This window comes from Dunckerocampus dactyliophorus, chromosome 2 (assembly GCF_027744805.1).
Source record: "Dunckerocampus dactyliophorus isolate RoL2022-P2 chromosome 2, RoL_Ddac_1.1, whole genome shotgun sequence".
NCBI lineage: Eukaryota > Metazoa > Chordata > Actinopteri > Syngnathiformes > Syngnathidae > Dunckerocampus > Dunckerocampus dactyliophorus.
The window spans coordinates 3,534,316-3,559,021 of NC_072820.1; the positions used below are offsets into that span (position 1 = coordinate 3,534,316).

The following is a 24,706-nucleotide window of genomic DNA, read 5'->3' on the forward strand; positions in this document are numbered from 1 at the left end:
CCTCACCTTCATGTTTTTGGAATGTGGGAGGAAAATCCACGCGCACACGGGGAGAACATGCACACTCCACACAGAAATGCCCAAGGGAGAATCGAACCCAGGCCGATCTCCAGGCTGTTCCTGTGTTGGCCAACATGCTAACCACATAGACCACTGTGTGGCCCGCCAATGTAGTCAAGCTGTTTTTTTAAATTTGTATTCACGTACTTCCTACGGGCAATCTATGTACCCCACTTTGGGGCACACGGGTACTTTTGGCATTCATAAGTGACTAAATTTAATAAATTTAATAAATAAGTGACTAAATTTAGCCATAATGAAATTCAATGACAGCTCTTTGTCTCTCTCTAGTGGTAAAAGTGTTTGAGGGCCCTTCGCCACAGCTTAAAAGGTCAAGTGTTTTTAGCGTCACTTGTTTAGCCATAAATCTTAACACAATCTAATATTTTTACATGGCGTTTGTCATAGTTTTAGGCCGCTCTGACCTTTTACTTTTTAATTACATGAACACTACCGGGCCACGAATGTACTACGTCTGTACACCCAAGATGGCGGGCTCTTTGTTCCCTCTTATGTCTGCTGACGTCATGCAATGCGTCAGTCGCGCGTAAAGTTGTGTTGACAGAGGCGACAGCATTTGTCGCGGAACAGCCGCAGTCAGTTCTCTAGGTGCCGGATGGAGTAACCTCAGCGCGATAATTCAGCCAACGCCTTCCAAATAGATTGGACGCACTGTTTAAACGTCCTCACAACGACATTATGGCTGACGACCAGTCCTCACAATCCTGGTCAATCGACAAGGATGACTACGTTCTCAACGAGGTGATCGGTTAGTAGCCTAGCTTGCTAATGTTTGCCTGCTAGCCGTCCCTGTTTAAACAGCGCGAAGCTAACTGCGCTAGCTATGTAGTGTTGCTTGTGACTCGCACACAGGCCAGCTACGACGTGTTGTTTCATGGAGCGATGTTATAAAAATGTGTCGGGGCGGCTTGTGAATAGAGCAACAAGAGTCTGACGAGGTGGTTTAAGGCAGTTTCCAGGAATTCACCATGAAGCTAAACGGCTTGTTCGCGTAGCCCGTCAGTACGTGAAGTCTCGTCAGATGCAGGAGTGGGTGGTGTCCTCAAGTAGACCATCTACTTCTTTTACCGACAACACTGGTGATTATGACAAGTACAGTTAAAGATCTGTAATTCAAGGACAATATTGTAATCAAATCCAAAATTGCTACGTCGTATTTGAAAAAAACTACATACAGTTGCCCGCTTTATGTACGTACACACTTGCGCAATCGTATTTGATCGTTTAAAAAGATAATAATGCAAAGTCAGAGCCATTAATCTAACATTACCGTGGTTATATTTTTTATTGTTCCAGAGCTGCACTGCATCGTACTGAGAGGCGTTTCCAATACTTTATTGAACTACTTGGGGGGGGGGGGCTTGGAAATGCTTCTCAGGTTGACACAATCCAATTCTGCACCGCAGTCAAAAGATACAACCAAGCCAACAGTGCCTCATTAAAACCAGCATCGTTATCTTTCTAATGGCATTTTTTTTTGCATACAGCACTTTTATGGATCCCGTTATTTCTCCAATTGTACCCAGCGGTGTGGACGTTGAGTTCCATGACGTCATTGTGTAATTTGCAAAATTGGTCATGACGCACGCAATTTAATAGACGCTGTATGAGAGAGGAATAACGTTGGGAGAGACACAAAGGGGGTAAAAAAAAAAGAAAAACTAACTCATTTCTGCCTTTGCTTCTTTTTGCCTGTTTTAAAAACCATCACAAACAAGACTGAGCCTCTTGTGAGTGTGTTCTCAGCCGCACCCAAGAGCAATACGTGCATTTCATGTCAAAGACTCCAAGAAGCAAGTCTTAATAATCTTAACATTAGCTAGGCATCGCATCAGAATCGCTAAGTTGGCATCACTGATCCCTCCCTGCTACGTCGTCTTATTCTCTGGCAGACAGGGGCAGATGTAGGGCCCCATGAAATCCGTTTTATTTTTTCCGAACTTTTGTTTTTTCTGTTTTAATTTGTTAGAATTCACCTCACGATTCGATGCGATGATAAGACGATTATCAATGCATCTCGATGCATCTTTTTTTGTGATCAATAGCTTGTCCGTTTTTTCATGTATAATTTTTTCCTATACATCATTTCTTTTTGCTCACAGTGTGCGACTAAAACAAAGCATATGTGTAATGATCCACAATTAAAATAAACATGAAACAGATGAATATACTTCCATTATCTTTCAATAATTGGAAGGTTACATCTACCAACATATTTCCCGTTGCACAGAACCAGCAGGAAAAGTAAAGTGCACCAGTAGCGGCATGTATAAAATGAACAAACTTCAGCATATTCTGAGTAACCAATATACAAAAATCAGCCATTATTCACAAATAAATACTAGACGTCTGAATTCAAACGAAAATCCTGAGCATAGAATCTCTGACAAAATAGTATTTTTGGTGTATAGCAAAGTCAAAAAGAGCTTTCTTGCAAAATATCTCATACAAGAATAATGCTTGCAGACGTCAGCATATTATGAATAACCCAAAAAACTAGACTACCCTTATTCACAATTGCAGTGTCAGTGAGATAACGTTGCGATGGGACGTTGTATCAGGGTTCCAAAGTGCGCAACAAAGCTCAAAGCTCTGCTTCTCAACAACCGAATACGACCGCAAATCCTTTGCAACAAAAATGTTTCAAGCAGAAAAACTTTTCCGAGTTGGGTGTAAAATTAGTTATCACCTGCACGATGGTTCTCTGGTCGGCAGCAACTTCAGCTGGCTTTTTTTCCTCCTGGTTCGGGTGCTATGTGGTTTCTCATATTTGTCGTGTTCCCAACATATTTGAAGCTTGTATGACAAAGCTTGCATATTGTCTGGCTCTTGTCTGGCTCATTTTTACCTTCAACTGAGCGAAAGCCAAAGTGCTTCCAGAGGCCTGCTTTAAATCCAGAGGGTTCAGATCGGCGTTTATGCTCAGCCATTCTGGTAGCGTCTTACACTTAGGTGTGCCACCATAAACTGTCTGGGTGACGCTTCCGCTTTCCGTCTTTTTGTTCCATCAGCAGCGATTATTAACATTTATGAATCGATTAATAATGGTCAATGTCCGCTTTGCGATGCATCTAAGACTCGATGATTTACCCCACCCCTAGTTGTCAGTGGGCATTAGCGGTAAAACACACCACAGTGAAAATGTACTCATCCAACCTGAGTCGTGCACACACACACACACACACACACACACAAACACAGCTGCACTAGCACACTGGTGCTAAACTAAGCTAACCCCGGTAGCTTCCATTCACGCTCCATAAGAGAGGAGTTTCCATAGATTTTCGCCGCTGTTTCAACCTGTCAAGCAGTGTTTGTGATGAGAGTCCGCCACAATTGAGCAGCCCGCCGAGGAAATACTTCCCCGCAAGAACATTCCCTCTCCTCACGAAGACATCACTTCATTCACGTGTCACTTTCCGCGAGACTCCATGTTTTAACAGTAGATTCAGTTTTTATTGGCCAATTCCATGATTCTGTCTGCGATTCCGTAGGGCCCTCCATATGAGGTGCGTTCATGTGCATACTGCCACCTACTGGATGGAGTTGTAACGCAAGCGACATTCACAGACAGTCCCAGTGGGGAAACACTAGACTTAAAACACAGGGCAAAATCCATCATTACCATCATTACTATCTCAACAAGTGTTGCTATCCATCCCCACTAGTATGTCTAACAGTCATATCTTCATTGGTACGATCCATGGATGGCTTTGCTTCAAACCTTTGTGTGTTTTCCCCAGGCAGTGGAGCCACGGCAGTGGTCCAAGCAGCCTACTGCAAGCCCAGAAAGGAGAAGGTGGCCATAAAACGCATCAACCTTGAGAAATGTCAAACCAGCATGGATGAGCTCCTGGTAAGAAACTGAAGCTGAGTGTGAGACATTTCACATCTGAGGTGTGTACCTGTTTGACGGGAGAGTGGTGTGAAATAGTTTGAGTCAGATCTCAGTGGGAAGCCTTGAAACCTTGGCACCCCGACCACATGACGTTGAGGAGGGTATAATTACCAAAAACACGTCTTAAAAGCTATTTCTGTCTTGAGTTTTTCAGAACCACAGTACATTCTTTTCTTTGCCGTAATTTACACGTTTATGTGTCACAACGGCCAATAGCATCATTAATCCATGACATTATTGTTATCATGGAAATGTGCCTTTGGTTGCTGGCTCAATGATGAGAGACGCCTCACTTTGTCATTTAGGAATTGATTGAATTGAATACGCAACATGAAATAGTATTTAAAGTGTGACGAAGAGTTTCAGTGTTGCACATCATGTAACGTTGCAGAAGGAGATCCAAGCCATGAGCCAGTGCCACCACCCTAATATCGTCTCCTACTACACCTCCTTTGTGGTCAAGGATGAACTGTGGCTGGTCATGAAGTTGCTCAGTGGTGGTGAGTACCTGCACAAATTGCACCTTGAATTCATCTCTTGTCTTCGACATGGCTCTCGTGGCCTTAGCTTGTTCTTCAACACCGGAGTTTGCCATTTGACTGAATGTGGACGTCTCTAGAAAACCACCCCCAACAATATTGTGTGTATTAATTATCAATGGCAAAGGAAGTTGTATGACGTCCCCATCAGCATCATAGTCTAATAACGACTTACCCCCCACTTGGTCTCCTAAGTCCAGTTCTGGTCAGATTTCTGTGTTGAAGAACGCAGTTCAGTTTAGTTGCTGGGGACAATTACGTAAAGAGTTTGGCTTCTAAAAACAATATGCGTTCAAAAGATGAAAACATTTGCCTCACAAAAATGCCTTCTCAAAAAAACTCAAACCCCACAAAACGCTCGGCGTTATATCCGTCTCCCGGCGTTTCCCTGCGCACTGTCGCCTGTGCGTTGATGTGAATGCGACGATGAGACTTGCATCTTCTTCCGCCGTGGAGCACATATACGTAAACAAGATGGCCGCGGCGCTCCATCGCGGGAGTAGATTCGAGCGTCTTCGTCACATACACATGAACGCACAGGCGACAGTGCACAGGAATACGGCGGGAGTCAAATATATACCGCCAAGCATTTTGTGTGGTCTGATTTTTTTGAGAAGGCATTTTTGTGACGCAAATGCATTCATCTTTTGAACGCATATTGTTCTGAGAAGCCAAACTATAAATGCTGTTCATAGAAGACTTCCTGAACAAAAGTATAATGGCTACACCAGAAGAGGCGAACTACCCATTAGCAAGTAGAGTTGAGTAGAGTTGAGTAGAGTAGAGTTGAAAGGTGGGGCTGGAATTTGCCTCAAAAATTCATCAGTCCATAAAACTGTTGTCTTAGAATTTTTTGAAGCTGAGGACACACAAAAGGAAAGGCTAACTTGTGTGTGCCGGCCAATCAGAAATGATACTGCCTGTAACATGAAGATGCCGTAGCATCTTGTGTGGTCTGCTTAATCTGTTTGCCAAAAGGTGGTTGTCACAAGATCAGCATATCTTGTGACAACCACTCCCTCTCTCCCTATCTCTCTCTCTCTCTCTCTCTCTCTCTCTCTCTCTCTCTCTCTCGCTCTCTTTCTCAGGCTCAGTCTTAGACATCATCAAGCACATCATCTCACGTGGTGAGCACAAGTCCGGTGTATTGGACGAGGCCTGCATTGCCACCATATTGAGGGAAGTATTGGAGGGGCTCGAGTACCTTCACAAAAATGGACAAATTCATCGGTGAGACATCAGTCTAGTGTTGCTGTGGGCTTATCGGCTCACAAGCGTTTCAACTTGCTGCCGCCCACACGTGTCATTTACTGTAGTCTTTCATCTCCATGTGACCGTGCTGGTTGAACTGGACCTCAGTCCATAAATCATTAATAAATGAAGATAAATAATTGAGAAGGCTTGTTTCACACAAGTGTCATGCCTTTGACTTGTGTGTCCTACGATACTCATTTTTGCTCTCCAGCTCACATAAATCAGCACACATTTTCTGAATAATTATCCTTTTTACTCACAGTGATCTAAAGGCTGGAAATATCCTTCTTGGGGATGACGGCTCAGTTCAAATTGCCGGTACGGTGTTTGAACTTTCTCCTCATGCTTGGAAATCATGGTTTTCACTTGTGTAAAAATACAGTAATCCCTCGTTTATCACGGTTTCCACAATGAATGGATATTCACGAAGTAGGAATCCTTATTTATAAGTCAAATATTTTTTGTAGTTGGAGCATAGAAAACCTCTTTATGACCTTTTACATACGATGTTGAATATTATTAGAGCCCTCTAGACAGAGAATTAACACCCGTATAGTGGCCTTTACACTCATATTACCCAATATAGTAGATAACATCAGAGAAAATAAGCCATGTAAGACATGAATAAGACTCATGCGCACGTGTTTCAATAAATGTCTTGCAGACGTGTGGACAGGAAGTGACATTGGGGATTGAAAGTTGAGTTTTAGCAGGAGTACGGCCACAACAGTACTTTTTTATTATTATGATTATGTTGATGACGATTATTATTGTGCCCGTTGTGAGATAATTCAAACCTGCAATAATTGATGACTGCGGTCAAGTCTGGTGTGTGCGTTACTTACTAGTGACACCCAGTGGCCAGTGTTGAATACAGTTCATCAGCATCCTTTAATCCCTTAAACTGCATTTGTATTTTAGTTCATGTAGTCATTTTTAAGCTTGAAAATGCTTAATTTAGGCAAAGAACATGTAAAATTTGCTTAATATGCGTTACAAAATTTTTTTTAAAATAGGCGGTAGTCAACCACGAAACAGCGTCCATTTATGAATTCATTTTTGAAAACGCGCAATAGAGTGAGGGCGTAATGTTCGAACCGCAAAGTGATGAGGGATGACTGCATAACGAATCAAGTGAAACAAATGAAAGTATAAAATGAAAACAGTTGGTTGGGTAAAGACTGATAATGCATCTTTACTCTTTTTTTTGGTCTTGCACTCTTACACACTCATGACCCCTAGATTTTGGTGTGAGTGCCTTTCTAGCAGCAGGTGGGGATATGACACGGAACAAAGTTCGGAAGACATTTGTGGGGACACCATGCTGGATGGCTCCCGAGGTGATGGAGCAGGTAGGTGACAATATTCAACAAACAATATCCTCTTTTTTTTTTGTTCCAGATTGGTGCAACTCTTGTTTCTTTCTACAGGTCCGTGGTTATGACTTCAAAGCTGACATTTGGAGTTTTGGGATCACTGCCATTGAGCTAGCGACTGGAGCAGCACCATATCACAAATACCCACCAATGAAGGTAACTTTATATGTTTGTAGTTTTTAATGAAGTCTGTGATTAGTGGGCTTGCAGTACATGTCCTGTCTGTATATGACTCGTTCAGAGCATGGACGCCTGCTACGATGATTGGTCCAGTTGGTCCAGCATCCAGGATGCTGGTTGGTGCAGTTGTTTTTTTTTTACTTGCCAAAGGGCTTAAAGCTTTGCAAGATGGATTCATGAGATTGCATACCTGTACTTCCATGACTCTCCCTGCCTCCTGAGGTTGTATTTTTTATTTTTGTAATGTTGCCCATCATCCACAATCCTTGTGTGAAACATGAACATGTCTTTCCACTTTCTGTGTGTCCTAAAGAGAGAAAAAGAGCTAGTATGAGGCAGCTAACAAGCACATCAAGGGACACACCCATTCCAACTATAAAGCCCTTAAAAAAAAGAAACCCACCATCAACACCAACATTTACATAACATGACCTGCATACATTCCTGATCAAAATCTTAAGACCAGTTGAAAAATTGCTAGGACTTGCGTTTTGCACATTTGGATCTCAATGAGGTTTTAAGTAGAGCTACAATATGCGAAAGCAAGAAGGGGGAGTGAGACAAAAAACATTTGGAACTTGTAATTAAAAAAAAAAAAAAAGGAAAGAAAGACCACAGGTTATAAATGCCAAAATATGCTCAAAATTTTCATTTTCTGTCAGGCATTCACACTGTCATTCCCTCCTGATGGCTAAAGCTAAGAAGCTTTCTCTTTTTGAACGTGGTCGGATTGTCAAGCTGCATAAGCAAGGCTTCTCGCAGCCTGCCATTGCTGCTGAGTTTGGGCGCAGTAAGACAGTCATTCTAAAAAAAAGTTTTTTAAAGACCCTGAGCATTATGGAACAAAAAAGTCAAGTAGTAGACCTGGCATGACAAGGAGATCCCACATGAGATGTTCTCTACCCGGCACAGTGGAAGGGCGTCCATCATGATATGGGGTGCTTTTTCATTCAGTGGAACATCTGAGCTTCAGGTGGTGCAGGGTCGTCAAACGGTGGCTGCTTACATGCAGATGTTGCAGTGGGCATCCCTCATGACTGAGGGCCCTCCTCTGTGTGGTAACAGCTGGGTTTTTCAACAGGACAACGCTGCAGTTCACAATGCTCGCTTGACAAAGGACTTCTTCAGGGAGAATAACATCACTCTTTTGGACCATCCTGCATGTTCCCCTCATTTAAATCCCTTAGAGAACACTTGGGGATGGATGGCAAGGGAAGTTTATAAAAATGGTCATCGGTTCCAAGCAGTTGATGCCCTTGGTGAAGCCATCTTCACCACGTGGAGCAATGTTCCCACTAGCCTCCTGGAAACACTCGCATCAAGCATGCCCAAAGCCATTTTTGGAGTGATTAACAAGAATGGTGGAGCTACCCATTACTGAGTCCTACTGAGAATATTTTTTGTTCTGGTTTGGAGAGTTTTTTGTTATTTTTTGAGTGATGGTCTTAAACTTTTGATCAGCTGATAAACAGCCGATTTCAGTTTAATTGTTGTTTTCAATAAATTACTTTTCCAAAATGCTTTTTGTCTCGCTCCCCCTTCTTGCTTTTGCGTATTGTAGCTCTACTTAAAACCTCATTAGGATCCAAATGTGCAAAATGCAAATTCTAGCAATTTTTCAGCTGGTCTTAAGATTTTGATCAGGAGTGTATTAACTACTTGCCACTACCGAGTAGTGGTGTGCGATACCACTGATTTCTTTTCCGATTTTGATACTGAGTAAAAATTCAAGCTGGTGTTGGCAATACCGATCCGATACTTTGTGAAAGTACAGTACACCAAACGTCTAAGGTACATTTTTAAAAAGTAGTGAATTTGAAGTCATAGCATAGTTCATAAAATAAACAATATAAGACACCATTTAATTTAGACAAGGACTCAATAATTTAGTTACTTTCTATTGTGTTCCTGTTAATGATATGCATTGCCTTGAATGACTGAAGTATCAGAGTATCGATATTTTGATTTGAGAATTGATTTTAGAGCCTAAAGATCTGGTATCAGAGATATTGATATTTCTATATTGATCCGCACAGCACTACTACCAAGAGGTAACGTAAGCCAATGGATTTGCTGCATCGTGTGTGGTTTTGAATTGAATTAACAGCAGGGAGTCTTGTGCTGAAAGATTATACAACCATCCCATCAGTCAGCATCCCAGTGAGAGCGGACATTATCAGTGACTCTTTCACTATGGTTTTGTCAATGAAACTTTTAGCACTAATGCTACATGCTAATGCTATGAGATTGGATTAGTGTTTCACAATAGCTGGATCTGCTGAGCACCCAGCAACGTTATTCTCTGCCTGGGGTGAGTAAAAGTAAAAAGTACCGTAAATTCCGGTGTAAAAGCTCTCTCCATGCTGTTGTTGACGAAAGTAGTGTTTGTTGCTATGTGAACTCAATGGGCCCAGCAAGGAAGCTCCGGTAATGTTTAAAATCTCAGGTAGTTTTCTCTACAGTATTTATAATGCACAGAAAAGATACAGGTGTTTGTTCATGTCTCACATAAGGATTGTGGATGATGGGCAACATTCCAAAAAATGTGCACTTTTCCTTTAATGCCCCCTGACACAGGTTGTGCGTTATGTTCAGCATACAACACACGGTTGTTTATTTGCATCCAGCCAATCTGCTCAGTTGTAACGTCAAAGCTGACACTAGAGGATGTTTGTAGGTGCTGATGCTGACTCTGCAGAATGACCCTCCCTGTCTGGAAACGGGCATCACAGACAAGGAGATGGTGAAAAAGTATGGCAAGTCCTTCAGGAAGATGATCACTCTGTGTTTACAAAAGGACCCTGAAAAAAGGTGTGTTTTTTAATTGATATCGGTGCCTTCTTTTTGCTTTAACTCTGTTTCATTCGCCCTTTTTTCCCCTTTTCAGGCCAACTGCAGCTGAGTTACTTAAGCACAAATTCTTCACAAAAGCTAAGGCAAGCCTCCGCTGTTTTAAAATATATCTTACTGTACATTAGTTCTACTGTTTGTTTTTTTTTTTATCTCTGAAACGCTGGTTCCCTCTCTAATAGAACAATGAGCACCTGCATGAGAGGCTTTTACATAAAGGCCCATCAATATCAGAGCGATCAAAGAAGGTACCTTGAATTACGCACCCCTCATGTGTTCCCTGCATACTGCGGATTAACTAGGAGAATTTTTTTTCTCTCCCCCTTGTACTTTGAAGGTGAGACGCGTGCCAGGGTCCAGCGGCCGCCTCCACAAGACAGAGGATGGCGGTTGGGAGTGGAGTGATGATGAGCTGGATGAGGAGAGCGAGGAAGGCAAAGCTGCTGTGGCAGCTCTGCGGGTGAGATGTCCAACAAGAATTGATCTGGCTTATCTCAAAAGTAGCTGCCGACCTTCATTCTTATTCACTCAACGTTCAGCCAGCCAGCAGATGAAACTGTAGGATTTTTTTCAGAGCATTTTACCAGACAATGTAGCTTTAAAAAAAAATAAAATAAAAATCTCAGTGTAGTTTGAAGTTAAATATGCAAATTAATGAATTTGATCTTTATCCTGTTTTAGAGAAGTGTGCTCTGTTCTGTAGCACGGTGGTCCCCAACCTTTTTGGACGCCCGGACCGGCTTGTGTTTTCACAAATCCAGTACACTGGGTCCCCAACTTACGAACACAATTGGTTCCAGACGACCGTTCTTATGTCTAATTGTTCTTAAGTAGGGGAAAAGGTAATATTACCAATGATATAGGTACTACATGTACATGTATACATATACAGTATATGCGTATGTATGTAAATATGAGTTTGGATGCAGTAGTAATATTAAACGAGGATAATTAATGAAAAAACAATAATAAAAGTGATATAATAATACGTAATGATAAATGTTATTTACCTTTGAAGAGGAGTGGCCGAGCATACGTCGTCGTGGTGGAGAAGGAGGAGGAGTTATTGAAAAAAAAAGGACAAGTCGTCGTCGTTAGACTCTTCTAAAAAAAGGTAGTGTTCTGTGGGTGGTGTACAATTAAGCAGGCCTATTAACTCTTCATAAACTTTAATCACACGCTCTGTCCGGGTTGTATAATTTAGCTTTCCATTTAGCTTTATCTCCCCAGCGTCTAACTCTTCCTCTGTTGGTCCCATTAGCTCTAACGCTGCCTCTGTTGGTCCCATTAGCAGTGTCACAGTGCCCTTTACTGGTCAAGCATGTACAGTAGCAGTATAAATACTGATTGAGCGACTACAAGGCAAAATAAAATATAATATAGACCAGTCAGCTTGTGTTCGTATCCGCGAATGTTCGCTAGTCGGGTGTTCCTAAATTGGGGACCTAGTGTATTGTTTTTGTCGACGATGACGAACTAATTTCGCTGGCGAGCCTTTTTGTCACAACAAAAACGATACGATGGTGAGCTAAACATGGCTCTTTGATGACTAAAACGTGACGAGTCGTATGTGAGTTTTGTCGGCAAGGTGAGACTGGACGAAGGTGTTAGCGAGTGGTCTTTCACAGTGGTCCCGATACATTTTAGCAATCTAATGTATGTTATGTATTGTGTAAAACTAAGACAGGAACAACATCAAATTAAAAGCACAAAGTGAATACAGAGCCACCGTCCACCAGTACGAGCCTGGACTTTGTTTTTCAGAGAGAAAAGGCAGTGTGCTAGCATGAATTACCTTGAGCCTGTGCAGCAACAATTATGCACATTAACACCCAATAACATCTTTAACCTTTATGCATTCCCACATAGTATCAGCATTTGGGAGCAAATATGAGGTGAAAGAAAACAGCTGAAAATACAGTATAGTAGTCTATCTTTGCAAATTGGTAGTTATACGGTGCGTTCAAGGACTGTCAAAGAAAGCGGGACAGGTTGCCGCTCGCCACAAACATAAAAATGCAAAAACTGAGGGATTTTTAACCGTATGTTGTTATAAAAAATTATGAATAAAAATGTTTAAAATTTAATCAAAATAAAGGCCCATATTTCCAAAATTGATAGCCAATTACATAAAATTTGTTAGTTAGTGTATGTAGTAAGTGTTCCTTCGTTTATCGCTGGGGATAGGTTCCTGAAATAACCCGCAATAAGTGAAATCCACAAAGTAGTCAGCTTTGTTTTTTTACAATTATGTGTTTTAAGGCTGTAAAACTCCTCACCATGCACTTTATGCACTTTTATTCTGACAGGCATTAACATTTTCTCACATTTCTCTCTTGTTTAAACACTCTCAAAGTTCGTTTTAATTTTAATGATCAACCTACAAGGTTGGACACATAAGACGGGTGACTCACGGGTATTTCACTGTTCCTCTGACCGGGCTGTTTCGTTCTGGCGCTGCTCCACTGTAGCGTTTTTGCATCCTTGTTAAAATATATTGCTGCATATTGTTGTCGCGATTTTCCTCCTCTGTGTAACAAACGAAGATGAATTTATTCCGTAATGGCGCCCTACATCCGCCTAACTTCTACCTTGCTTCAGCATGTCCAGAAGTCCAACTTTTTGTGCAATGATTGGCTTCCTCTGCCTTTTGGGTGCAGAACGTCTCGTCGACATTGTGGGTTTTGTCGGGGAGAAAACTTGCAAACATACAGAGTTCAGAGACGCACTGTTAGCTGTTTGCTAGCGATGAACACAACGGCAGACTGGTTGACAATGGTCTACAGCAGAATGGGCGAGTTTCTCTGAGCCAATAAGGACGCAGAACACAATGCGTGTTCATATGTTGTAGAGAAAAAAAAAGCATGCGAAATTGCACTAAAATCTGAGAAACGGCGATGTAGCGTGGGAACACTGTATTTACAGATGAATTTAAATTGGTGTTGCCCGGTGGTTGGGGACCCCTGCTCTAGCACATAAGTAGTAAAGTGATTGACACCATCCTGCAATTTCCAACATCGGGTAAATAAAATGTCAATTAGCAGTACCACGCCTTTCCTCTGACGATTTTCAAAACTAAAAGCAGTTTTATTTCTCAAAAAAATAAATGCACTCGTCCAGTTTCTTCTAATGCAGGGGTGTCCAATGTGTGGCCTGGGAGGCCATTTGCAGCTTGCGGCATGTCGTAGAAACAAAATGAAATGCTAAAAACACAGTGCACAACGGCACGATGAAGAAGAAAGCTGAATGGATACTAATAAATAATGACAAAGGTTTGGCTTTAAATATATGTAAACGTTGATTTTTTTTTTTAGCATTTTTATAAAATAAAAATATATATAATAATCTGAAAGTGGCCTCTGGCACCTTTTGATTTTTCAGTATGCAGTCCTCAGTGGAAAAAGTTTGGACACCCGTGTTCTAATGTGTCTGGATGTGGGTTTTAATCTCCTGTCGTCTTCTTCATGTGATTGTCATGTTTTTAATGTTGGACGACCTTTGTGTGGGATTCTTTAAATTCTATCCATGAGTACAAAGGTTGGGTGATTAAAAGAAGTGCATGGTTTTAATCCTGACAATCTGTCATGTCCATTCTGCAGTCGCCCAGAGTGAGGGATGGATCCCAGACGATGGAGGTGAGTCCTATTATAGTGGACATGACCAGCAGACTTTCATTAATTTCTTACAATGTCTTGATAAAGTGATCTGCATGAGTGTCTCACCTGTTCGCCGTCCTCTTTTATCCCCCACCCCATCTCATGTATCACCGCAAACGCCTCAGCTTACTTGTGTGCGTTCTCTCTAGATTTTCCAGCCACCAGATGGCTCCACAGGACACCTTCAACCCCCTGCAACAGCCAGTGAGAACTTTGCACCTGTGGGACAAAGTGGTGAAGGCGTTCCACCTCAAGCTCCTGCTCCAGCACAGACAGTGAGCCCCTCGCATGTACCCTCAACTCAGGTAAGAAAACTGCATGGGGTATGAACGTTTGAAGATGGTATATACTGTACACACTGCATGCTTGATGTTACAGGATCCCAATGTATCTGATGCCAGCATTCCCATCAGCCTGGTCCTCAGGTTGAGGAATCCCAAGAAGGAACTCAATGACATTAGGTTTGAGTTCATGTCTGGCAGAGGTATGACTCATCGTCTAAGTTGCTCTTTTCTGACTGAGTGCTAAGCTTTCTGCTAATGCTTCTCCATGTATGTCCTCAGACTCTGCCGATGGAGTGTCTCAGGAGTTAGTTTCAGCTGGTCTGGTTGATGGGAGAGACTTAGTTATCGGTAAGTCTAATCAGAGGCATTATCGGATATTTTCGCATGTATGGTTGTGACCAGAAATTTGTTTTCTCGCTGAGTGCCAGTTAGAGTTCCTATTTTTTTATTTGTAAAGATACCATTTTTCTAGGTGTGTTTTATTATTAAACCACAGTTGACATACACCAAGTTAATGGTGGCTAAAAATGCCTTAATTCCTGATGTTTTTTGACTGGAAGCTTCTGCTGGGCTAATCTGACTTAATTGGAGACACAACTTCAAACAAAGCATCTCTTGGCATTACATCATGGGAAATTCACAAGAAAACCAGCTTCACATATGTGGACCATCCTTGGGTTCAATTTCCAGAGGGCCTGGGGCCTCATCTAAAAAGCTTGCGTACACACAAAACGGGGCTGAAATCTTGCATATCAAGTCACTGTTGATGGACTACACTGCTGACGCAACTTCATGTCAAAAAATCACAACTATGCCTTTGAATAAATGATTGCTGTTTTGTGGTTGACTATGGCCAAGCTTTTTTTGCCCAAATTAAGCATTTTCAAGCACAAAATTGGCCAAATGAACTAAAATACAAATACATTATAAGCCATTGAGACCACCATTAAACTTATGAATGTAGTATTCTTCATTGGTCACGAGGTGTCAGTAATTGTTCGGTGAGACGCACAAGCACCAGTTTTCATCGACAGAACAACAGGCTTTAATTGCAGGTTTAATCTCTCAACAGACCTCATAGAAATAAGATAATAACAATAATCATCATAAACAACATCAATATCACGGGTTACGGTTCCATCCATAACCCACAACAAGCTAAAACTCAACTGCGAACTGTCTTAAATGGCTTATTTTCTGATTTTGTCTACTATATTGGGTAATAGGAGTGTAAAAGTGAATATATGGGTGTTATTTCATGTTTAGAGGGCTCTCATAATGTTAAAAACAAACAGATTTAGAAGAGCTTAAACAGGTTTTCTATGCCATAAGACAAAAATATGTGGCTTTTTTTGCCCATATCCAATATGCCGATATTGTCCAACTCTCAATTTCCGATTCAGATACCAACCGATACCGATACGTGTAACATCACATATCTCCTGTCACATACCTGTTGTGAAGCTGAATGGATACAGAATCAGCAATTAGCTTCTCAACGTGGCTGTAAACAGCATTGTACAACTGTAAGCAAGCATCAGAGAAATACTTGCGATTGGGCATGGCAAAGCGTGTCTGGAGGAACTGCCCAAGTTTGCTGAATCGTTGTGGTGTCTTGCAGGGTAGAAAAGGGCTGGTCAAGAGGTAAATGGGTCAGTTTTTGTCATACATACTGTTACAATTATTCTCTGTTTGAATAATATCACTTAATCAATCCTTCTCTAACCTTCCACACCACCACTAAACAAGTAATAAAAGTATGTATGATCTGTCCTGATATCCGATCGATATCGTAATCTGACGATATACAAGCCTGCAATATCGGAGGCTGATCTTAAGTGAAAAAGTTGTATCGGGACAACCCTGGTGCGTTTACATAACTCATATGTTATTCTGTTATGTTTATGTTTGCAATGTGGTTGTAGTTAGTGGCTCCCAGTTCATTCCACTGTGTGACAAGATCACTCCCTGTTCAATGCTGGCTAAAGCTCACTTAATTAAAGAGCCCCTTCAAGCCGAAGTTCCTCTGGCAATCTCCCCAGCCTTCGCTGGCTAAAGAAACGTACTGCATTCCATTGATGCCTAGTAGCACAAATGAATCAGCTGCTAATGGATAGGACCCACCCAGAGTAGTTAACACAAGTGCAGACTGTCCTGATCTCAAAGTCACCAAGTCCAGCATCCTGAGCCTGTACGCTAAGCCCACTCAAGGAGGGAAGCCGAGGACTTGTGAGCGTCAGAGCTACAATGCAGGATGAGAGCCAACTAAAATCCAAGAACACTTCAGAAAGATCATGAGTGCTAAGGGAATGATGAGGAGCAGAAACAAGAGGCCTTATACATACAGTGATGTGAAAAAGTGTTTGCCCACTGCCTGATTTAATTTTTTTTACGTTTGTCTCACTTAAATGTTTCAGATCATTAAACAAATTTAAATATTAGTCAATGACAACACAACTGAACACAAAATGCAGTTTTTAAATGAAACTTTATTATTAAGTGAAAAAATCCAAAGCTACATGGCCCTGTGTGAAAAAGTGATTGCCCCCGAAACCTAATAACTGGCTGGGCCACCCTTAGCAGCAACTTCTGCAATCAAGAGTTTGTGATAACTTGCAGTGAGTCTTACAGCGCTGTGGAGGAATTTTGGCTCACTCATCTTTGCAGGATTGTTGTCATTCAGCCACATTGGAGGGTTTTCCAGTATGAAGCACCTTTTTAAGGTCATGCCACAGCATGTCAATAGGATTCAGGTCAGGACTTCGATTAGGCCACTCCAAAGTCTTCATTTTCTTTTTCATATGCCATTCAGAGGTGGACTTGCTGGTGTGTTTTGGATCATTGTCCTGCTGCAGAACCCAAGTTGGTTTCAGCTTGAGGTCACCAACAGATGGCCGGACATTCTCCTTCAGGATTTTTTGGTAGACAGCAGAATTCATGCCTCTGTTTATCACAGCAAGTCTTCCAGGTCCTGAAGCAGCAACACAGCCCCAGACCATCACACTACCACCACATTTTACTGTTGGTGTGTTCTTTTTCTGAAATGCGATTTTACTTTTACGCCAGATGTAATGGGACACATACTGTATCTTCCAAAAAGTTAAACTTTGTCTCGTCAGACCACAGTGTATTTTCCCAAAGGTCTTGGGGATCATCAAGATGTTTTCTGGCAAAATTGAGACAAGCTTTTTGTTTAGCAGTGGTTTTGGTCTTGGAACTCTGCCATGCAGACCATTTTTGGTCTTATGGTGGAGTCATGAACACTGACTTTAACTGAGGCAAGCAAGGCCTGCAGTTCTTTGGATATTGTTGTGGGGTCTTTTGTGACTTCTTGGATGAGTTGTTGCTGCGCTCTTGGCGTCATTTTGGTTGGCCGGCCACTCCTGGGAATTTTCACCACTGTTCCATGTTTTGGCTATGTGTGGATAATGGCTGTCACTGTGGTTCGTCCCAAAGCTTTATAACCTTTTCCACACTCATAGATCTCAATACCTCAATAGCGATGGCACTTTTTCACACCAAGCCCTGTAGGTTTGGATTTTTTTTCTGCCTTAATAATAAGGGACACATTGCTACAAAATCCTCAACAAACTGTAATGCTCATGCTTGTGGTTAAGGAAAATGTTGTCAAAAATGCATTTCCGATTGCATTATTAATATAAGATATTTTTATGACACCCTTATTTTGTTTACACAACTAGACAGTATGTGGCGAACAGCACGTTTATTTTGAAGGCCAGAAATGTGTTGTGTGTGACGGTTAAGACGAGCTGGGAGCAAGAATAAACATGCCTCTCTGCCTTATTTCACTCGGAACTTGCACGACGTCAGTGGGCATCGTAAATCACTAGCACTAGCACACTCTGCTAAACTGAGCTAACCCAGCTCGCTTCGGTTCATGCTCCGTAAGAGAGGAGTTTTCAAGTTTTTTTGCCAACTTTTGCCAGTGTTTCAAACGGGCTTAGGTGCGGTTAGTGTTTGTGATGATATCCGCCACGATTGAGCGTTCCGCCGGCGAAATGCTTCCTCACAATGACATCATTTCATTTACCTTATGTTAATTGCCACAAGATTCTGCGTTAAACAGTAGATTCTGTTTTTATTGACCAAATCCGCGATTCCATTAAAGCGGAAATCACATGGCCCTATAGATGCCATCATTTCATGTGAGATCCGAGGTGTGGAGTCCTTCCTCTTCATCCACAGCCACTGGCTCCACCTCTCAGCAGGCGCTGTCTTTGACTGCCTGCCAGTGGGCATTCCACTGCACTCCCATCTCCCTGAGTAGCCTGGAAAAGACAGACACACACACACACACACACACACACACACTGTCATTTTAACAAATCCTAATTTCCTCTTCATCTTCATTGTAGTTGCTGCCAATCTACAAAAGATTGTGGATGATCCTCACAATAACAAAAATGTCACTTTTAAGCTGGTAAGTAAAATGATTTACTCATGTACAGACAGTTTGCAGATGTCATTTAGCAGTGAAGTGTTTATTGGGGGGGCGGTATGAATGCCTTTTTCTAATATTGATGAAATTTTTCCTCCAGAAATAAAAATAGTGTACTGTACAACATAATATGTATTATACTGTAAATAGGGTTGTAACGATTCCTTCTAATAACGATTTGATTTGTATCACGACTTGTGGTTGCCGATACGATTCAAGGACGATATTGGTTCATTTAGAACGATACGATCCGACATGATTCAGTAACTTTTTAGCCAAAAATTCAACCAGCGTGACTGTGAAATAAATACCTGCATACTGGACAGGTGAAATTTCCGAGAATCACGTTTTTTGTAAGGGAATCGGTTATAAATTATTAATAATGACATACTTAAGATTACATTATCAATGAGTAACAAAAACAAATGTTAAAAATGCAATACAAAATCAGGATGAACAGAGGGTGGTGTAGCTTGCCATGATTAATTATTTACTTTTAATTATTCACTGCACTTTGCACCCTAAGGTGAGGGACATTATGCAAATTTCTCAGCAAATGAATACAGTGGGGTATCTTCAATTAGGTGTTGAAACTTTCTCACCTGTACGGGCCAATGGAAGCAGGAGTTTTTTTGTCCTTCTGATCAGAGCAGTCATTTTGAAAGAACGGTGCAGCAACTAGCAAGTAATGTGGCCTCTTTGTACCTTTTGCCGCTGAGAGGGTCGGGATGGGTCTTCCGTCTTGATGATGTGCTTAACAGAGACACTGAACAGGATACAGTGGTGTGGTGTGTTTATGATAATAAAGTTTGATAATGATGAGACCAAACCGGGAGATATTTTGCATGTGAAGTGATGCCAGATGGCGTGCAGCAGTGTAAGGAAGCGTGTCAATGCAAAAGAAGAATACATAATAAATGCGAGTGTAAATGTTTGACAAAAGGAATAAACGGTCAACAAAAATTACGGCTTCCCAGCCTTTTCTCTCTCCTCCTTCCTCCCCGGCACAAGCAAATGTGCGCCATTTACTGGTTCCACATACTGTATGTAAGCGTATGTTTTGACCTGGACACGCCGTGCTGGATGATGACGTCCGGAAACTGATGGCGTACAAAACATCCTTACTTTGCATATTGTGAAAAGAAGAAAAAGCAAGTCAACTGTATTTCACAGGTCCACTACAACTCCCATGACCACCACATACCCAAAAGACATGATGTCACTGACAGGCAGACTGTAACGTTTAACTCTTTATCATTAAAAGTGCTATAAAAAAAAGCACATCCATTTAAATTCAATGCTTTATGTCTTAGAATCGATTAATTCGATTGATTACCTTTTAAACAATGTTAGATTGATATATGTCGTCCTGAATGGAAACTTGAGAACCCAGGTCGATGTAGTTGATGTGTAGGGAATATAAATCAGTGCATCGATGTAGTGAATGAATCATTACACCTCTAATTATAACACACATACAGTATATACCAGGTGTTGGCAGCCTTTAACATCAAAAGAGCCATTTTGCCTCCTCTTCCAGTAAAAAAAAAAAAAAAAAAATTGTAAAAAAATAGTTGGGAGCTGCAAAGCATGAAACAGCTGATAGACTTGTAAAAAATTTAAACTTTTTAAAATGTTACAACCACAAAATTCAACAAACAGAAGTGCGCCTACATGTGTAGGCCTACTCTGAAATAATATAAATACTTAACTCTGTAAGTCTGAGAGGTTCCCATATTGGTGTAAAATTAAAACAAAGTGTAAAAAAAAAAGTGTAAAAGTGTAAAAAATAAAAAAAAAAAGTTCACATATCTGCACATCAGTGTTGTTTGTTCAATACCGTTTATGCCTGAGCTGAATTGTTATCAATACTGTTCTATTGGTCCAGTCCTTGACTGTCTTCGCAAAGAGAGGCATTCTTTCATTTTCGGAATAATTTTTTGTGTATTTTTTCATTCAGAGAATAGATGCTCTGATATTTTTACGAAAGATTCTTTCATGTATTCTCCATCTGTGAATGGCTTCCCATCTCGTTAATTAAATTGTTTTATTTAACTGTGAAGTAACTAGCTTCAGACTGCCGCATCAAGGAGTCTGAAGAGCCGTGGGTTGCCGACCCCCGATATATACTGTCCCTGACTGACTCATTGATTATCAGTATCATTTATTAGGCTTGTTGTGTCAGGAAGAAGTCCACTCTCAAGTCTTTCTGCTCAACTCGTCGCTAACTTTCATTCTCTCGCCTCCTTGTTTGTTATTTTTTCCATTCCGTTCCATTTTCCTCCGCTTATCCGGGTCCGGGTCGCGGGGGCAGCAGTCTCAGTAGGGAAGCCCAGACTTCCCGGTCCCCGACCACCTCCTCCAGCTCCACCGGGAGGACACCGAGGCGTTCCCAGGCCAGCTGTGAGACATAATCCCTCCAGCGTGTCCTAGGTCTTCCCCGGGGCCTTCTCCCGGCTGGGCATGCCCGAAACACCTCACCAGGGAGGCGTCCGGGAGGCATCCGGACTAGATGCCCGAGCCACCTCAGCTGGCTCCTCTCGATGTGAAGGAGCAGCGGCTCTACTCTGAGCTCCTCTCGGATAACCGAGCTCCTCACCCTGTCTCTTAGGGTGAGTCCCGCTACCCTACGAAGAAAACTCATTTCAGCCGCTTGTATCCGCGATCTCGTTCTTTCGGTCATGACCCAAAGCTCATGACCATAGGTGAGATCGATCGGTAAATTGAGAGCTTTGCCTTCCGGCTCAGCTCTCTCTTCACCACGACGGTCCTTTACAGCGACCGCATTACTGCAGACGCTGCGCCGATCCGCCTATCGACCTCACGCGCCAACCTTCCCTCACTCGTGAACAAGACCCCGAGATACTTGAACTCCTCCACCTGGGGCAGGACCTCATTCCCAACCCGGAGGGAGCAATCCACCCTTTTCCGACTGAGAACCATGGCCTCGGATTTGGAGGTGCTGAGTCTCATCCCAGAAGCTTCACACTCAGATGCAAACCGTCCCAGTAAACGCTGCAGGTCACAGCTCGATGAGGCCATCAGGACCACATCGTCTGCAAATAGCAGAGATGAGATCCTAGTGCCCCCGAACTGGACTCCCTCGACACCTTGGCTGCGCCTAGAAATTCTGTCCATGAAAATTATGAACAGAATCGGTGACAAAGGGCAGCCTTGGCGGAGGCCAACGTTCACCGGAAACAGGCTTGACTTACTACTGGCAATGCGAACCAGGCTCCTGCTCCGGTTGTACAAGGACTGAATGGCACGTAGTAGCGCGCCACCAATCCCATACTCCCGGAGCACCCCCCACAGGACACCGCGAGGGACACGGTCGAATGCCTTTTCCAGGTCCACAAAGCACATGTAGACCGGTTGGGCAAACTCCCAAGTACCCTCCAGGACCCTTGCAAGGGTGTAGAGCTGGTCCAGTGTTCCGCGACCAGGACGAAAACCACATTGCACCTCCTGTAGCCGAGGTTCGATTAACGGTCGTACCCTTCTCTCCAGCACCCTGGAATAGACTTTCCCAGGGAGGCTGAGGAGTGTGATCCCCCTATAGTTGGAACACACCCTCCGGTCACCCTTCTTGAAAAGGGGGACCACCACCCCAGTCTGCCAATCCAGAGGTACTGTTCCCGACTTCCACGCAATGTTGAAGAGACATGTCAGCCAAGACAGTCCCGCAACATCCAAAGCCTTGAGGAATTCAGGGCAAAACTCGTCCACCCCCGCAGCTTTGCCACTGGGGAGCATTTTGACTACCCCAGATACCTCAGCCACGGTGATGGAACTGTCCACGTTCGTATCCTCAGTCTCTGCTTCCTCTAGGGAAGGTATGTCAGTGGGATTGAGAAGGGCCTCAAAGTATTCCTTCCACCGCCCAACTATATCCTCAGTCGAGGTCAGCAGGCTCCCGTCCCCACTGTAAACAGTGTGGACCGGGCACTGCTTCCCCTTTCTGAGGCGCCGGACGGTTTGCCAGAACCTCTTCGAGGCCGACCGAAAGTCGTGTTCCATGGCCTCACCGAACTCCTCCCACACCCGAGTTTTTGCCTCGACCACCGCCGAAGCCGCGTGCCGCTTGGCCTGCCGGTACCCGTCAGCTGCTTCAGGAGTCCCACAAGCCATCCATGCTCGATAGGACTCCTTCTTCAGCTTGACGGCAGCCCTGACCTCTGGTGTCCACCATCGGGTTCGGGGCTTGCCGCCACGACTGGCACCGACCACCTTGCGGCCGCAGCTCCGATCGGCTGCCTCAGCAATGGAGGCACGGAATAGAGCCCATTCGGACTCGATATCCTCGTCCTCCCCCGGGATGCAGGAGAAGCTCTGCCGGAGGTGAGAGCTGAAGACTCGACGAACAGGAGACTCTGCCAAACGTTCCCAGCACACCCTCACTACACGTTTGGGTCTCCCGGGTCTGTCCGGCATCCTCCCCCGCCATCTAATCCAACTCATCACCAGGTGGTGATCAGTTGACAGCTCAGCCCCTCTCTTTACCCGTGTGTCCAAAACATGCGGACGCAGGTCTGATGATACGACTACAAAGTCGATCATAGACCTGCGGCCTAGGGTGTCCTGGTGCCATGTGCACTTATGGACATCCTTATGCTGGAACATGGTGTTTGTGATGGACAAACTGTGGTTCGCACAGAAGTCCAACAACATCACACCGCACGGGTTCAGATCGGGGAGGCCGTTCCTCCCAATCACGCCAAAGCCTTGAGGAATTCAGGGCGAAACTCGTCCACCCCCGCAGCTTTGCCACTGGGGAGCATTTTGACTACCCCAGATACCTCAGCCACGGTGATGGAACTGTCCACGTTCGTATCCTCAGTCTCTGCTTCCTCTAGGGAAGGTATGTCAGTGGGATTGAGAAGGGCCTCAAAGTATTCCTTCCACCGCCCAACTATATCCTCAGTCGAGGTCAGCAGGCTCCCGTCCCCACTGTAAACAGTGTGGACCGGGCACTGCTTCCCCTTTCTGAGGCGCCGGACGGTTTGCCAGAACCTCTTCGAGGCCGACCGAAAGTCGTGTTCCATGGCCTCACCGAACTCCTCCCACACCCGAGTTTTTGCCTCGACCACCGCCGAAGCCGCGTGCCGCTTGGCCTGCCGGTACCCGTCAGCTGCTTCAGGAGTCTCACAAGCCATCCATGCTCGATAGGACTCCTTCTTCAGCTTGACGGCAGCCCTGACCTCTGGTGTCCACCATCGGGTTCGGGGCTTGCCGCCACGACTGGCACCGACCACCTTGCGGCCGCAGCTCCGATCGGCTGCCTCAGCAATGGAGGCACGGAATAGAGCCCATTCGGACTCGATATCCTCGTCCTCCCCCGGGATGCAGGAGAAGCTCTGCCGGAGGTGAGAGCTGAAGACTCGACGAACAGGAGACTCTGCCAAACGTTCCCAGCACACCCTCACTACACGTTTGGGTCTCCCGGGTCTGTCCGGCATCCTCCCCCGCCATCTAATCCAACTCATCACCAGGTGGTGATCAGTTGACAGCTCAGCCCCTCTCTTTACCCGTGTGTCCAAAACATGCGGACGCAGGTCTGATGATACGACTACAAAGTCGATCATAGACCTGCGGCCTAGGGTGTCCTGGTGCCATGTGCACTTATGGACATCCTTATGCTGGAACATGGTGTTTGTGATGGACAAACTGTGGTTCGCACAGAAGTCCAACAACATCACACCGCACGGGTTCAGATCGGGGAGGCCGTTCCTCCCAATCACGCCCCTCCAGGTCACACCGTCATTGCCCACATGGGCGTTGAAGTCTCCCAGCAAAACGACAGAGTCACCAGTTGGGGTGCTCTCCAGCACCCCTCTGATGGACTCCAGGAAGGCTGGGTACTCTGAACTGCCATTTGGCGCGTACGCACAAACGACAGTCAGGACCCTTTCCCCAACCCGAAGGCGTAGGGAAATGACCCTCTCGTTTACCGGGGATGACTCCAACACAGAGGCACCGAGCCGGGGGGCTATTAATAAGCCCACACCAGCTCGCCGCCTCTCCCCTGCAGCAACTCCAGAGTAGAACAAGGTCCAGCCCCTCTCGAGGAGTTTGGATCCAGAACCCAAACTGTGGGTCGAGGTGAGTCCGACTATATCTAGTCGGAAT

General features: G+C 43.9%; 1 protein-coding gene across 3 annotated transcripts in view; it reads left to right on the forward strand.

Annotated features, from left to right (window-relative positions):
* The first annotated feature begins 618 nt into the window (after positions 1-618).
* Positions 619-24,706, forward strand: part of LOC129170252 (serine/threonine-protein kinase OSR1-like) — a 28,446-nt gene continuing 4,358 nt past the window's right edge. The window contains exons 1-16 of one of the 3 annotated variants that reach the window (XM_054757609.1): positions 619-829; positions 3,825-3,937; positions 4,371-4,479; positions 5,607-5,748; positions 6,035-6,090; positions 7,015-7,124; positions 7,203-7,304; positions 10,006-10,139; positions 10,216-10,264; positions 10,361-10,426; positions 10,516-10,638; positions 13,778-13,813; positions 13,984-14,139; positions 14,213-14,318; positions 14,398-14,466; positions 18,495-18,559. In XM_054757609.1, the coding sequence (XP_054613584.1) occupies positions 760-829; positions 3,825-3,937; positions 4,371-4,479; positions 5,607-5,748; positions 6,035-6,090; positions 7,015-7,124; positions 7,203-7,304; positions 10,006-10,139; positions 10,216-10,264; positions 10,361-10,426; positions 10,516-10,638; positions 13,778-13,813; positions 13,984-14,139; positions 14,213-14,318; positions 14,398-14,466; positions 18,495-18,559 (1,506 nt within the window). In that variant the 5' untranslated portion in view covers positions 619-759. Of the gene's footprint in view, positions 830-3,824; positions 3,938-4,370; positions 4,480-5,606; positions 5,749-6,034; positions 6,091-7,014; positions 7,305-10,005; positions 10,140-10,215; positions 10,265-10,360; positions 10,427-10,515; positions 10,639-13,777; positions 13,814-13,983; positions 14,140-14,212; positions 14,319-14,397; positions 14,467-18,494; positions 18,560-24,706 lie in introns of all 3 variants that reach the window. The other 2 variants (XM_054757603.1, XM_054757620.1) reach the window with 2 other exon arrangements.